This window comes from Lissotriton helveticus, chromosome 1_1, assembly GCF_964261635.1.
Source record: "Lissotriton helveticus chromosome 1_1, aLisHel1.1, whole genome shotgun sequence".
Lineage (NCBI taxonomy): Eukaryota > Metazoa > Chordata > Amphibia > Caudata > Salamandridae > Lissotriton > Lissotriton helveticus.
The window spans coordinates 134,524,332-134,538,274 of NC_136057.1; the positions used below are offsets into that span (position 1 = coordinate 134,524,332).

At 48.1% G+C, this 13,943-nt stretch overlaps 1 protein-coding gene across 1 annotated transcript in view; it reads left to right on the plus strand.

Annotated features, from left to right (window-relative positions):
- The window catches only part of LOC144770645 (N-acyl-aromatic-L-amino acid amidohydrolase (carboxylate-forming)-like), a 123,511-nt gene extending 111,361 nt beyond the window's left edge, over window positions 1-12,150 (plus strand). The window contains exons 5-6 of the mRNA XM_078655383.1: window positions 6,426-6,535; window positions 10,139-12,150. Coding sequence (XP_078511509.1) covers window positions 6,426-6,535; window positions 10,139-10,333 — 305 coding nt within the window. The 3' untranslated portion in view covers window positions 10,334-12,150. The remainder of the gene's footprint in view (window positions 1-6,425; window positions 6,536-10,138) is intronic.
- Window positions 12,151-13,943: the final 1,793 nt, after the last annotated feature.

Consider the following 13,943-nt stretch of genomic DNA (forward strand, 5'->3'; position numbering starts at 1 on the left):
ATTACACTGTCAAATAGACTGGCGGGTGAGTGTGGCCGTGTATCTCTGTGTGTGGCTGTCTCTTGGGCGTATCTGTATTTGTGCGGATGCCTCGTGCATATCTGTATGTCTTTTGGGTGGCTATGTGTGTGGATGAGGTGGATGGGGGCCAGCAGGGCGAGCCAGTGCAGGGAGGATTTAGATGGAAATAAGGGAAGATAAACGATCGAAAGAGGACGAGAGAAAGATGTGCCGAAACAGACTTCGAAAGAGGGGAACATGAAGGAGAGAGAGTGATTGGCGGAATGAGAGCCATCGAAAGGGGGGGGGCATGAGGGAAAGAGAGAGTGGCACAGGACGAGCGAATGGGGAGAGGGGTACTAGAAAGGGTATTAGGGGGACTCAGTCTGAGAGAAGTGAACGGAGAGCGGAGGGTGAGGGGCAGGAGAGAGCGGGTATCTCGAGACAGCGTTTCTCAAGCTGCTGATCCGGTCGCATAGCTGCCGGTGGTGCAGCGGCACTGGAGCCACTCTGTGCACTAAACAATAATTCATACACTCATTCTTTGCTAAGGGAGATAGTAAACACGGCGAGTTGGAGCAATTTAAAGGCACTGTGCGACGGCGTAAACCTGGCACCATGCAATGTGCTACATTAAGGTTTGGCCAGATGTACATAAGCTTTCAGACGGGGCAATGTCTGAGCAGTCTGTTTGTCCCTTACTGTGGAGAAATATCGAAGCGGACATCCCGGTCCTCCCAGAGCGCATCAAGCACGGACAGCAAAAGTGTTAGAGAGACGTCGTTTGGATCAGCTACATCAGTTTTAAACTGCTCGCGCTACAAGTCTCTTTCCTGGCTTGCTTGACAGGAAGAAAGCATCCAGTACTAAATCCCAGGAAAAAGAAACCAGCGGACACCATGAAAACAAGCACCTACGGGCACACGGGGAGGGGGGGCGGGTACGGACAGCGGAAGGGGGGGGGCGGGAACGGCGCATGGACAGCGGGGGGTGCGGGAAAGGAACGGACAGCGGGAGGGGGGGGCGGGAAAGGAACGCACTCACCTTTACTTCTTGAGGCGGCCGTGGTCGGCATTATGACGGACACAAACACCCAAAAAAAAAAAACTCCGCCCACCGCCGCGATGACGCCATCGCAGAGGCGGAGAGGGAAAAAATCGCGGGAACGCCCCCGAATCTGGTCCGGCCTTGACGGACAGATCTCTGTTCCAATGGCTAGCCTCCATTTATGGAGCTAGCCAATGGAACAGAGGGCGGATTCAAGTGTCCCTTACTGAAGACTAGAGATTTCTCCTGGGGGCGGAGCTAAAGCTCCGTGTCTGCCCCAGGCGAAACCTAAAAATGAGATTCACTTCCCAGCGCCAAACTTTACTTCTGCTGAGTAGTAGCCCTAACGTCATGCATAGTGTGTGTGCTGCTTTACATCAAAGGGGCTCCCCATGGGAGGTACATAGAAGTTCCCTGCTAAACCTATAGTTTTATGACACCCAATCTACAAACAATAATAGTAAGGGCCTTGTACCATAAAAGAAGGCCTCCTTGAGCACAAGGTGAACGTTCAAAATAATCTTTTCATGAATCTAAACTTTCCCAAACTGCATGTGTGTTGCACTGTACAGTACACATACAGTGAGAGAAAAGTTTTAAAGTGGCCTCAACGTAGTATTCTGTACTTGAAGGATAACCATCCAGTACAAAACGTATGCTACAGCAGCACGCACCCACGTATGCTCTGTGGTGAAAGGATGTGTGTGTGGCACTAGTCAGCCGGTTGTGCACCAGCGCTCATCAAGAAAGCAGGAGCCCCACATCGTTGTAGGTATGGTGGTGTCCTGCTCTGGCGACGCGGGACAGCGCAGCTTTAGTTGCGGCTTTGGAGGAAAACTTAAAACCTGTCCTTAAAGATCTTTGCACATTTTGCAGCAGCCTATCTCATACTGTGCGTAATACAATTTTAAAATAATGATCTGCTTATTCACAGCGCTTTTAGTCTCAGAGTAGACTGGGACCTTGTAGCACTATAATTTCGCGTCACTATTTCCCAGTACATCAATCAGAATTCAGGTGTGAAAGGCTGGCCCTGTCTGTGACTGTCGCTACACACAGAGGCGTCTTCAGTGATCGCATTAATCAACGGAGGGGGCTGAAGCCCTTGAGGCATTCAGTGGCTTAGTACACCTGCTCTGACTGCAGGTAGCGCAATGCACCCCTGCCCACCCAGCCTGTGCCATCCCTGCCTACAGCTTGGCCTTTGCTCGCACTGTGATTACTCCGCAGTGTCATCCATCTGGGTTGTGTTTGGCCTGACCATAGCGCCTTAAGACCTTCAGCCTGGTAGGGAGATTCCTGCTATAGAAATACCACATACATACATCAGTAGCGGCTGCTACCAGACCCGGGTGATGGGGCATGTGAGAGGTGGAGGGGGAAGGCGGGGGAGGAGGGAGAGATGACAAAAAAGTGAAGAAAAAAAAACATTTCCCTGTAACGCCTGGCCGCAGCCTCTGCTTCGTCCTCCGTAATCTTACTTCTCTTCCTGCAGTCCCGGCCAGCAGCAGGAAGCACCCGGCTCCCAAGCTCCCCATAGCCAATCTCAGCCCTGCAATGCAGCATCGTGATTGGTCTGAGCACCATGGTTCGGCGCTCAGATGGGGAATGGGCGGCTTTGCATGTTCCTGTATATTGCAGCCTGGTGGGGAAGATGAAAAGTGCGCAAAAAGGGCCGGCCAAACAGTAATGCTTACTTGAGGAGTGGACACCCCTCCTCCCCCTGCTCTGGCCAGCCCTGCCCAGCCCCAAAAGATATTGAAGATATAGGAAAACTAAAATGACAATAACAATAGTTATTTTCATTTTATTTTTCCCTTTGTTCAGTGGGGCGACGCTCCTACGCCTTAGTGGAGAGCCACCACTGACACATACATGTGCTAGACTGTTAGAGCAGTGTGGGGACAGTGTGCACTGCTTAAAAGGATCGCATTGGGGGTTTGGGGGGTCTAGCGAAGCATCGCACAGTCCTTTTAGATGCTGAGCCTAGTGGTACTGTGGGACCAGTGCATGCCCCTCGGCTGTGAGGATAGCGTGGGGCCAGGACACGCTGCTTTGCAAAGCAGGATGTGATGTGCTGGGCGTAGCGGTATTATTGAGCCAGTGTATGTTCCTAGGCTGTGGGGGGTACATGCTGGGGGCTGGGCATGCTGCCCTGATGTACTGGGCTGTTGGGGGTTTCTATCTTTATGCACTGGGTCGTAGGAGTGTCTGGTGCTGTACTTACTACTTTGATGAGCTGGGCTGTGGGGGTGTTCTCGTGCAGTACATTCCAGTTTTCTGTGCAGTGCCTTTAGGTGATATGGGGCTGTACCTACTATTTTTATGTGGTGACTGTGGAGGCATTCAGTGGCTGGGTGGGATGCTTTTACTTTGATTTGCAGGATGTCCTTAATATACATCTAAAGACCTGCTGGTGTGTTGTGATTCTGGCTCATTTACAGCCCTTATAACTTATATACACCCCTTATGCCTCATATAAAGCCCCTTATGCTCCATACGCAACCCTTAGGCCTCATATACAGCTCTTATGTCTCATACACATCTGTTAGATTTGTGACCAAATAGGGACCCTTGCGTCTAGTCCGGGTAAGGTGCTACACTCCTATATAACGTCTGCTCACCCCCTTGGTAGCTTGGCACGAGCAGACAGGCTTATCTCAGAGGCAGTGTTTAAGACATTTGTGAACACATACAGTAACCCAGTGACCACACTACAGAGGGACACCACACAAGTTGTAGTATAAAAATAAGTATTTTTATAGACTTAACACAAGACCACAAACAACAAAAATCCACAATACTGTACTTTAAAAATTGTAGAAATAGCTTAGTTCTCTTTAAATTTAAAATGCGACACGTTCAATGCACCTTTGGATGTGTAACGCTATACAAAGAAAGTGCTGCAGGGAAGGTGATGCGTCGGTTCCTTACATGCAAGAATGGTGATGCGTGGGGTCCCTACTGCTGCGTAGGGGATGCTTTGGTTCTTCTCCGCATGGTGAGGTGATGCGTCGGTTTCTTACTGCACTTCCATGGTGATGCGACCAGCAGCACCATGATGTGATGAAGATCCAGTGCAATGAAACAAAATGGCATCTTCTTCTTGATGCGACAACGATGCGTGCATGCTCGATGGCCGTGGGGTGACTCAACGTTTCTTCTGAGCCGCGACAGGCCCTGCAACGCACTTCTCCGGTGATGCGATGGCGTCTGCTGCGATGGCGACACTCATCTCCGGTGATGCGAGGCGCTTCGTGTGATGCGATGGCGACAGCGGCAGCGGCGGCACACTTCTCCAGTGATGCGACGATGTCTGCTGTGACGGCGACACTCTTCTCCAGTGATGCAACGGCTGCGGTGGCAACACGCTTCTTCGTCTTGAGTCACGCTTCCAGCTCCCAGCGACACACAGTCTCTCAGAAGGCCCAGCTCAATAGCAGGCACTTCAATTCCCAGCAAGGGAAGGCAGGGGAGCTGGTTGGTGAAGTCTGTTGTACCTGAGACTTCAGCAGGAGGCAAGCTCTAGCTCAAGGCCTTGGAGATCCTTTACAAGTTGATTTGAAAGTAGCACAAAGTCTTTTCTCCTTTCTTTGGCAGTAAGGCAACCACTGCAGGCCAATCCCCCTATCAGCACTCAGCTTAGGGATAGTCTCCTCCTCAGTTTCTCTGGTTCCTCTCCTCAGCAAAGGTTCTTCTTGTTTCACAAAAGTGATGTCAAGTTTTTGGGTCTGGGTCCCAATATTTATACTAGCATATCCTTTGTCCTCTGAAGGCAGAGGGTCCTGTTCCCAGTCCAAACCAGTGCTGTGCAGTCCTGGAGCACTTTGTTGACAAGACTCCTTCTTTCCTTTGACAGTGTGGGCCAGAGACATCAGATGCACCACAGGTGGTGGAGCCAATATTGTGGAAGGCAGGCACTGCCCTATTCAGGTCCAAGGTGCACCCCATCCACCCATCTACATGCAGATAGCTCTATTCAGCCCTGTGCTGCCTCACCCTGTCTCCTGGAATCCCCCAGCCGCTGTCACTCAAACTCCAGACAAAGAATACACAACCTAGCAGAGGCAGGATTGGATAGTTAGGCAAAAAAATACCTACTTTCTAAAAGTGGTATTTTCAAACACAGAATGTTATAACCAACTTCACTAAAAGATGTATTTTATTATCCTGATTCTACCTAGTTCCCTGAGTCAGTTAGGATTTTAAGATGTTATAATCAAACTGCCCATTCTGGCCTATGGGGAACAGTTAGCCTTGCAATAGTGAAAAACAAAAATGGCAGACTAATATGCAGAAAAGGGAAGGTTTAGGGACTGGCGAGTGGGAGCACTTGCCCAGTCAACATGGCAGTACCAGACTGCACACAGGCTCTGCAATGGCAGACCTGAGACACACTTTACAGGCTGCTTCTGTGGTGTGGCACAACCAGTGCTGCAAGCCCACCAGCAGGATTTGATTTACCAGCCCTGGGCACCTGCAGGGCACTGTACTAGGGTCTGACAGTAAATCAAATAAGCCAATCATGGAGTCACTAATTCATACATCAATTTACAATAGGGAGAGTATATGCACTTTAGCACTGATCAGCAGTGGTAAAGTCCCCAGAGTCATAAAACCAACAAAAACAGGTCAGGTAACATACGGGAGGAAGGCAAAAAGTTCAGGGATGACCCTGCAAAAAGGGCCAAAACCAACAACAGCCCCTTATGCATCATACATAGCCCTTGTGCCTCATAAACAGCCCTTATGCCTCATATGCAGCCCTTATGCCTCATATACAGCCCGTTATGCATCATACACAGCCTTTATGCTTTACATACATGCCTTATGCTTCATCCACAGCCCTAATGCCCCATAAACAGCCCATATGCCTAATATGCAGCCCCTTGCACCTCTAATACAGCCCTTACGCCTCAGTGACAGCCCTTATGCTTCATACACACCCCTTATGCATCATACACAGCCCTAATGCCTCTTATACAGCCCTTATGCCTCATATACCACCCCTTGCACCTCAGATCCAGCCCTTATGCCTCATATATAGCACATACGCTTGGATACAGCCCATGCCTGCAGATCATATCCTAGTTTATGTAAAATCTCCTAAATTCAATCCCCTCCTCATTCCCTTGTACTGTTTCTGTCCCAGTGACCCTCTCCTATTCCCCATCTGTATTGCTTCTTCCTGTCGCTCTCTGCCCTTCGCTACCTCAATCCACACTTTATCTATCTGCCTCTCTAGTCTTCTCCCCCGTCCTCTCATTCCTGCTCTCTTTTAGCTTTCCACCCTCTTCCTACTCTTTTTTGTCAGGCCCTCCACCTTATTGCTTCTCTAATGTCCTTCCCAGGGTCATGACCTTTGTCTCTTCTTTCAGGTGTCACTTTTCCAGCATTTGAAACTGAAGCATATCAATATTTCGGCCGTCAGGATTACCCTATCGACAGCGACGGAGAGATCTCAGCAATGGTGCACCCCAAATTGCAGGTACGCAAACCATCCAATCCAGACACTGCACGCTTCTTCTTCTCCCATGAAACGTGTCACTTCAGCAGTCCTTGCCCCAGCCAGTAGGAGTCACTGTCAAGGAAGACCTCGGTTCTCTTCCCACCATAACAAGTGTTACTTTAGCAGCACTTCCTGGCTCTGCCAGCAGGTGTCACTGTAAACACACTATATGTTTCTCCTTCAAACATGGAATGGGTTACTTCATCAGCACTCCTTGTCTCTGCCAGCAGGTCTCTGTATTTTCAGTCTTTCATTCTCCTTTGCCCTTGACAAGTGTTACTTCAGCAGCCCTCCCAGACTCTGCCAGAACGTGCTGCTGTAAAACAATTACAAGTTTTTCATTTTCATATGAAATGCGTTATTTCTGCAGCACTCCTTGCCTCTGCCAGCAGCTGTCACTGTAAACACATTACATGTATTTCCTTCTCACATTGAAATTGTTACTTCAGCAGTCCTTTCCCCTGCCAGTAGGGGTCACTGTCAAGGCAGACCTCGGTTCTCCGACCACCATAACAAGTGTTACTTTAGCAGCATCCCCCTGACTTTGCCAGCAGGTGTCACTGTAAATACACTGCGTGTTTCTCCTTCACTCATGGAATGGGTTACTTCATCTGCAGTCCTAGCTGCGCTAAGCAGTTGTTGCTGTAAACACAGTCCTTGGTTCTTCTGTCCCAGCAGCATGTGTTGCCTCAGCAGCACTCCCAGGCTCTGTCAGCGGGTGTCACTGTAAACACATTCCTTGATTCTCCTTTCCTAGCGACATGTGTTGCCTCAGCAGCACTCCTAGGCTCTGTCAGCAGGTGTCACTGTAAACACAGTCCTTGGTTCTCTTTTCCCAGCAGCATGTGTTACCTCAGCAGCGCTCCCAGGCTCTGTCAGCAGGTGTCACTGTAAACACGGTCCTTGGTTCTCTATTCCCAGCAGCATGTGTTACCTCAGCAGCACTCCCAGGCTCTGTCAGCGGGTGTCACTGTAAACACATTCCTTGGTTCTCCTTTCCCAGCAGCATGTTACCTCAGCAGCACTCCCAGGCTCTGTTAGGTGTCACTGTAAACACAGTCCTTGGTTCTCTTTTCCCAGCAGCATGTGTTACCTCAGCAGCACTCCCATGCTCTGTCGGCTGATGTAGCTGTAAAAACAGCCCTTAGTTCTCCTTTACTAGCAGCATGAGTTACCTCAGCAGCACTCCCAGGCTCTTCCAGCTGATGTAGCTGTAAACACATCCCTTAGTTCTCCCTTTCCAGCAGTATGTGTTACCACAGCAGCACTTCCATGCTCTGTCAGTGGGTGTCACTGTAAACACATTCCTTGGTTCTCCTTTCTCAGCGACATGTGTTGCCTCAGCAGCACTCCTAGGCTCTGTCAGCAGGTGTCACTGTAAACACAGTCCTTGGTTCTCTTTTCCCAGCAGCATGTGTTGCCTCAGCAGCACTCCCAGGCTCTGTCAGCGGGTGTCACTGTAAACACATTCCTTGATTCTCCTTTCCTAGCGACATGTGTTGCCTCAGCAGCACTCCTAGGGTCTGTCAGCAGGTGTCACTGTAAACACAGTCCTTGGTTCTCTTTTCCCAGCAGCATGTGTTACCTCAGCAGCGCTCCCAGGCTCTGTCAGCAGGTGTCACTGTAAACACAGTCCTTGGTTCTCTTTTCCCAGCAGCATGTGTTACCTCAGCAGCACTCCCAGGCTCTGTCAGCTGGTGTCACTGTAAACACATTCCTTGGTTCTCCTTTCCCAGCAGCATGTTACCTCAGCAGCACTCCCAGGCTCTGTCAGGTGTCACTGTAAACACAGTCCTTGGTTCTCTTTTCCCAGCAGCATGTGTTACCTCAGCAGCACTCCCATGCTCTGTCGGCTAATGTAGCTGTAAAAACAGCCCTTAGTTCTCCTTTACTAGCAGCATGAGTTACCTCAGCAGCACTCCCAGGCTCTTCCAGCTGATGTAGCTGTAAACACATCCCGTAGTTCTCCCTTTCCAGCAGTATGTGTTACCACAGCAGCACTCCCATGCTCTGTCAGTGGGTGTCACTGTAAACACATTCCTTGGTTCTCCTTTCTCAGCGACATGTGTTGCCTCAGCAGCACTCCTAGGCTCTGTCAGCAGGTGTCACTGTAAACACAGTCCTTGGTTCTCTTTTCCCAGCAGCATGTGTTACCTCAGCAGCGCTCCCAGGCTCTGTCAGCAGGTGTCACTGTAAACACAGTCCTTGGTTCTCTTTTCCCAGCAGCATGTGTTACCTCAGCAGCACTCCCAGGCTCTGTCAGCAGGTAAACACAGTCCTTGGTTCTCTTTTCCCAGCAGCATGTGTTACCTCAGCAGCACTCCCAGGCTCTGTCAGCAGGTAAACACAGTCCTTGGTTCTCTTTTCCCAGCAACATGTGTTACCTCAGCAGCACTGCCAGGCTCTGTCAGCTGGTGTCACTGTAAACACGTTCCTTGATTCTCCTTTCCTAGCGACATGTGTTGCCTCAGCAGCACTCCAAGACTCTGTCAGCAGGTGTCACTGTAAACACAATCCTTGGTTTTCCCGTCTCCCGTGGATGTCACTTCAGCAGGAATCCCACCCCTTCCAGCATGTGTAACTACAAAGACATTACATGTTTGTCCTTCTCATGTTGCATGTGTTACCTCATCAGCACTCCCAGCCTCCCCCAGGAGATTTCACTGTAAAGGCAGCCCTCGATTCTCCTTCTCCCATGACAAGTTTTACTGCAGCATCGCTCTGCGCATCTGCCACAAGGTTTCTACAACTCTTTACATGTTTCTCCTCCACCACCACGTGTCACTGTCTGAGTAATACTACTTTCTTTCTCTCTGACGCACAAACGCACTCTGAGGCAGATTTACAAGCCCCTGGCGCCACTTTTGCGTCATTTTTAACATGGGAAAAGTGATGCCAAAGTGTCGCAAGGGTCTTGTAAATCTGGCCCTCTATCTCTCTAACTCACTCACTTCCTCTTTCTCTGTAGAGGCTGTCACTGCTTTGGCATGTTTAGCATGTCCAGCAGGTGCCGCTGTAGTCTGCAGCCTTCCCAGGCCTTACCTCTTGGTGTCAGTGTAATTGAAGGCCTCCCAGGATGAACTGCTGGTGTTACTGTCACACCAGTACTTTGTTCATTCTGGCTTCAGCTGCACTCCCAGAACCAATCTCAAGGTGGCACTGTATTATTTAGCATTCCCAGGCCTGACCTCAAGGTGTCACTGTAATATCACGAGCCTCAGAAGTGCCCTGTACGTGTAATATCAGCATTGCCAGATTGCAACAGACATCAGTCCATGATGTGTCATGTAGGTAACACTGCAATATCTGCACTCCATGGCCCAGCATACGTTTCACTATAACATCAGCAGTTCCTGAGCTGACCTGTAGGTGTCACTATAACATTATAAGTGCATTATATCCTATGGCAGTTGTAATAAGGCAAACAGGATCTCTGTAACCTGTGTGATGGAGTAGCCTGTCTGTAAAAGTGTAGCCCAGGGCCTGAGTGTCACATTGACATCAAAACTCCCAGACCTGCCTCAATGTGTCATGGGATGGCAGCTCTGTCACTGATTGTGGTTCTGTTTCCTTCTGTTTTAGGGTAAAGACTACTCACCACAGAAGCCCGGAGACCCTATTCTGCTGTCCTTTGATGGTAAGTCCATCCCCTACGATGGGGACCGGACCTTCTACCCCGTCTTCGTCAACGACCCATCCGTGAGGATCGTGAAAGCCGCTTTTGTGAAGACGGACAAGCTCAAATTCTCTATCCCTACCATCCGAGTGATGAAATAGCGCTGCGAAGGGCACCCTGAGATGAAGTTGTGCTGCCATGGCGATGTGCTGTAGTTTGTGGTGTTTTCAAACCTCAGCAAACTCTTGGATAACATGTTACTTTAAAGCATGGAAGAAAAGAAAAGAAACATACTTGATTGATTGATTGATTGATAAAAATGTATAATGCGCAGAACAATAACCCGCAGGTATCAAGGCGCCTAACAATAAAATCAGAAAGTTTGAACAATTCATCCTTACACATAGGCTTGCAAAAAGAGGCGAGTTTTAAGGGCACTGCGGAATGTCTGTAGCGATGGCAGGGACCTAAGATCAAGAGGGAGATCATTCCACCACTTGGGAGCTACTTGTGATGCTTCTGACCACACATGGCACTGCAGGGGTCTGTGTTTGACCCATTGCTCACAGTTTTGAGTCCCAGCAAGTACACTCAGCCTTCATTCTTCTGAGGTCAATAAAATTAGGAACATTGAGCTGGAAAAATAAACATACCTTTTTCAGCACCAAGTGGCCATTTTGGGTGAAAGTGCACTCTACAAATGCACATAGTGCGTTATTATGTTATGGTTCTATATGTACATCCAACTTATACTATCACTTCTATAATTCAGAAAGTAGCTAAAAAGCACCTCATAGTGCATTGATAACAACAACCTGTGTTTGGCCAACCACTGGTCTGGGTTCCGGAATCTTCCCTCTTCTAATATTGGAAATGATCTGGAATCATTCCCCAATTTCTCTCAAGTTAGGTCCCTCACCCCTGATATATCAGATACCATTATTCATGTGTTGATGAAAGTCCCCAAAGTGTCTGAATTACACCTTTACTCAAAACAAGATAATTGTGTCCAAAAGGCATTGCACGTTGCTGGTCCGTGGCTGGGACATCCCTTCTCGGGCAAACCCTCAAGGCGGTTCCTGGACTGATGTCTTTGGAAGAGAATCATCTCTTGGAGAGTGTCTCGATCTGATATTAGACACCATCAAAGTCCAGGATGGCGCTGATCACCATGTGGCAGGGACTGCAAATCCCAAATCCGGTATTTGTAAAGCGCAAACTACTTACCCTTATGGCTCTCAAGGCGCTGGGGGCCCGTCGTGGAAATTAAGTGAGCTATTGCCCAGAGTCACATGGTGCTGAGCTGATCTGCCGCTGGGGTTGTATGTCAATACAACGCGGTCCTTACACCGCACTACCATTACAACGCTGGTTTTATAACGCAAGTCGTGGTAACGACTTGCCCTGTAGGGTGCTGGACTTAGGATTAGTAAGATTTACTATTCCAACATCAGCCTACGTACAGTAGGGAAGGTGTTGGAATAGTAAATCAACTATTCCTTAGCCTAGACCGCCCTCCAGCACAAGTCGTGGTAACGACTTGCGTTGTAAAACCAGCGTTGTAATGGTAGTGCGGTGTAAACAGCGCGTCGTAATAGATGTTACCCGCCGCCGGAGCCGGGGATCGAACCGTGCGCCCTGTGCTCCAAAGTCAGCTGCCCTGGCCGCTGCACCGCAACTGTGATTGTTGCGTTACTTTGGAGGGACTACTTTTTTTTAAAATATAACTTTTTAAATAACGTTAATTTTTAAAATTTGTATAGCCTATAACCATCTACACACCCTGACGATTTCAACGGTGTATCGGGTGTGTAGATTGGCGCTGTGGTTCCAGAGTTTACCCGCCTCAAAGCCTGAAAGTTCTTGCTTTATTATAGTAGTATAGATATATGTTTACTCTTACCATATTTATTTCTTTTTGTTGATTGATGTAACTTGGAACCTGTACTAAATTGTTAATAAAGCCTTAAGATTTGAACACCAGGCTCTCTGTCATTTTTGGGGAGCCATATTGGATTCACTGTCATTGAAATCCATTGCCGATCTTAGCTCCTTTCTTACACTTCAAGTCGACAATCAAAGGTCCATGAGGCCAGTGGGGATTCCCTTTGATGCTTTTACCTAAGAGATTGAGATTCAAGAAACCTGCTCCATCAGTGAACATATTGAGCAGCTGCTCCCTCTAAGCAAGGACCTTGTTGTGAGTGGAAGAATCATGAAGGTCTTCACACAAGATTGATGGAGATAAGAGGTTTATTTGCGTGGAGCAACAGTCACAAACAGCTCCTCATGTGCTGGCCAGTGCTCGACTGTCCACCACAGAACCCTGCTCACCAACGTACGCGTTGAACCTGGAATAACTGGAACTCCACCACATTGGAGGCACGAAACAAGCGCAGGACTATTCGCTTGTATATTCATTCACAAGCTATATACAACACATCCCCTCCCGTTCCAAATCATATATATCATAAACCAGAACAACATTGACAAGACAAGGTATAAGAATATATTGCAAGTAAACATACTTGAACTAGAAACAATAATCTTAGTGGTGGCAGCACCACTTAATACAAGTAATGCTGCAAATAGGCTGGAGGTTTCCAATCTCTCTCGCTTCTCTCTCTGGCACTTACAAATTCTGATCCATTTGTGGGGGAGTATCAAACACTTCCTTCAGTACCAGAAGGCACAGCATTACACTTCCCTTTTTCTACCAGGTCAAACTCGCCATCTTTCATCAACATCTAGGCACTACAATCCTCCTTTTTTTCTATTCACACACTCCACCCTTCTTGTACAAGGCCACTCTGCATTTATTCCACCTTTCACCATTCTCTAAGACAACATTAAACGTATGTGCACACTTCACTCTGTAAGGAGCCCTGAATTTAGTCAACCCTCCCATCACCCTGCCAGACAGGACTATGACCCAATCACCTACTTCCATGTCATCTTTTGCAACCATGGTGGATGCCTTGTTCTCTTGCTTCTCCACACCACCAATGATTACCCATTCTTTCAACCATGAGGATAACATTTTGGAGCCAGGAGCCCTCCCTCTCATTAATTCAGAAGGAGAACTGTCCGTGATATTATGTTTAGTAGTGTGATACGCCCAAACTAAGGGGCAGATTTACAATAAACTGATGCATCGCTAGAGATCCGTCAGTTTCCCTATGCCATCCTGCGATACCCTTGCGCCACCATGAATGCGCCGTATTTATAATACGGAGCACCATGGCGCAAGGAATGACAGATGCATCAGAAATTCTGACGCATCTGTGGGCCCAAAAGTCAGGGACTGCTGGAGTTGTGTCACCAGCACGACATAACTCCAGCAATGCATATTGAGGCCTATACTCATTGTACTGTGATTTAATCTCTACTCGACGGTGTAGGGCCTCCAAATGTGCACCCAAGGGGTAATTCCCACAAAAGTAATATAAATCACTAATCAGAATCTACACACACACTCAACCTCCTCAAGGTACACCGTCCTAACCTCAAAAATACTGGGTAAAAACTGGAAAGTGGAGGGAGTATGCAAAATCAAATCCAATATTACAAAAATTTCTGTATTAGTATTGATAGGTTAACAGTTCACATAAATACGCCTCCAAACAAGTGAAAATTGACGTTAGTTTTTCTTTATTCTGAAGCATGTATTCATTTCAGTCAACTTACAGAAGACACATCACTTTTTTCATGTACAACCAAAATTAACAGATTAACAGCCAACGTGTTTCGTCCCCATCAGGGACATCATCA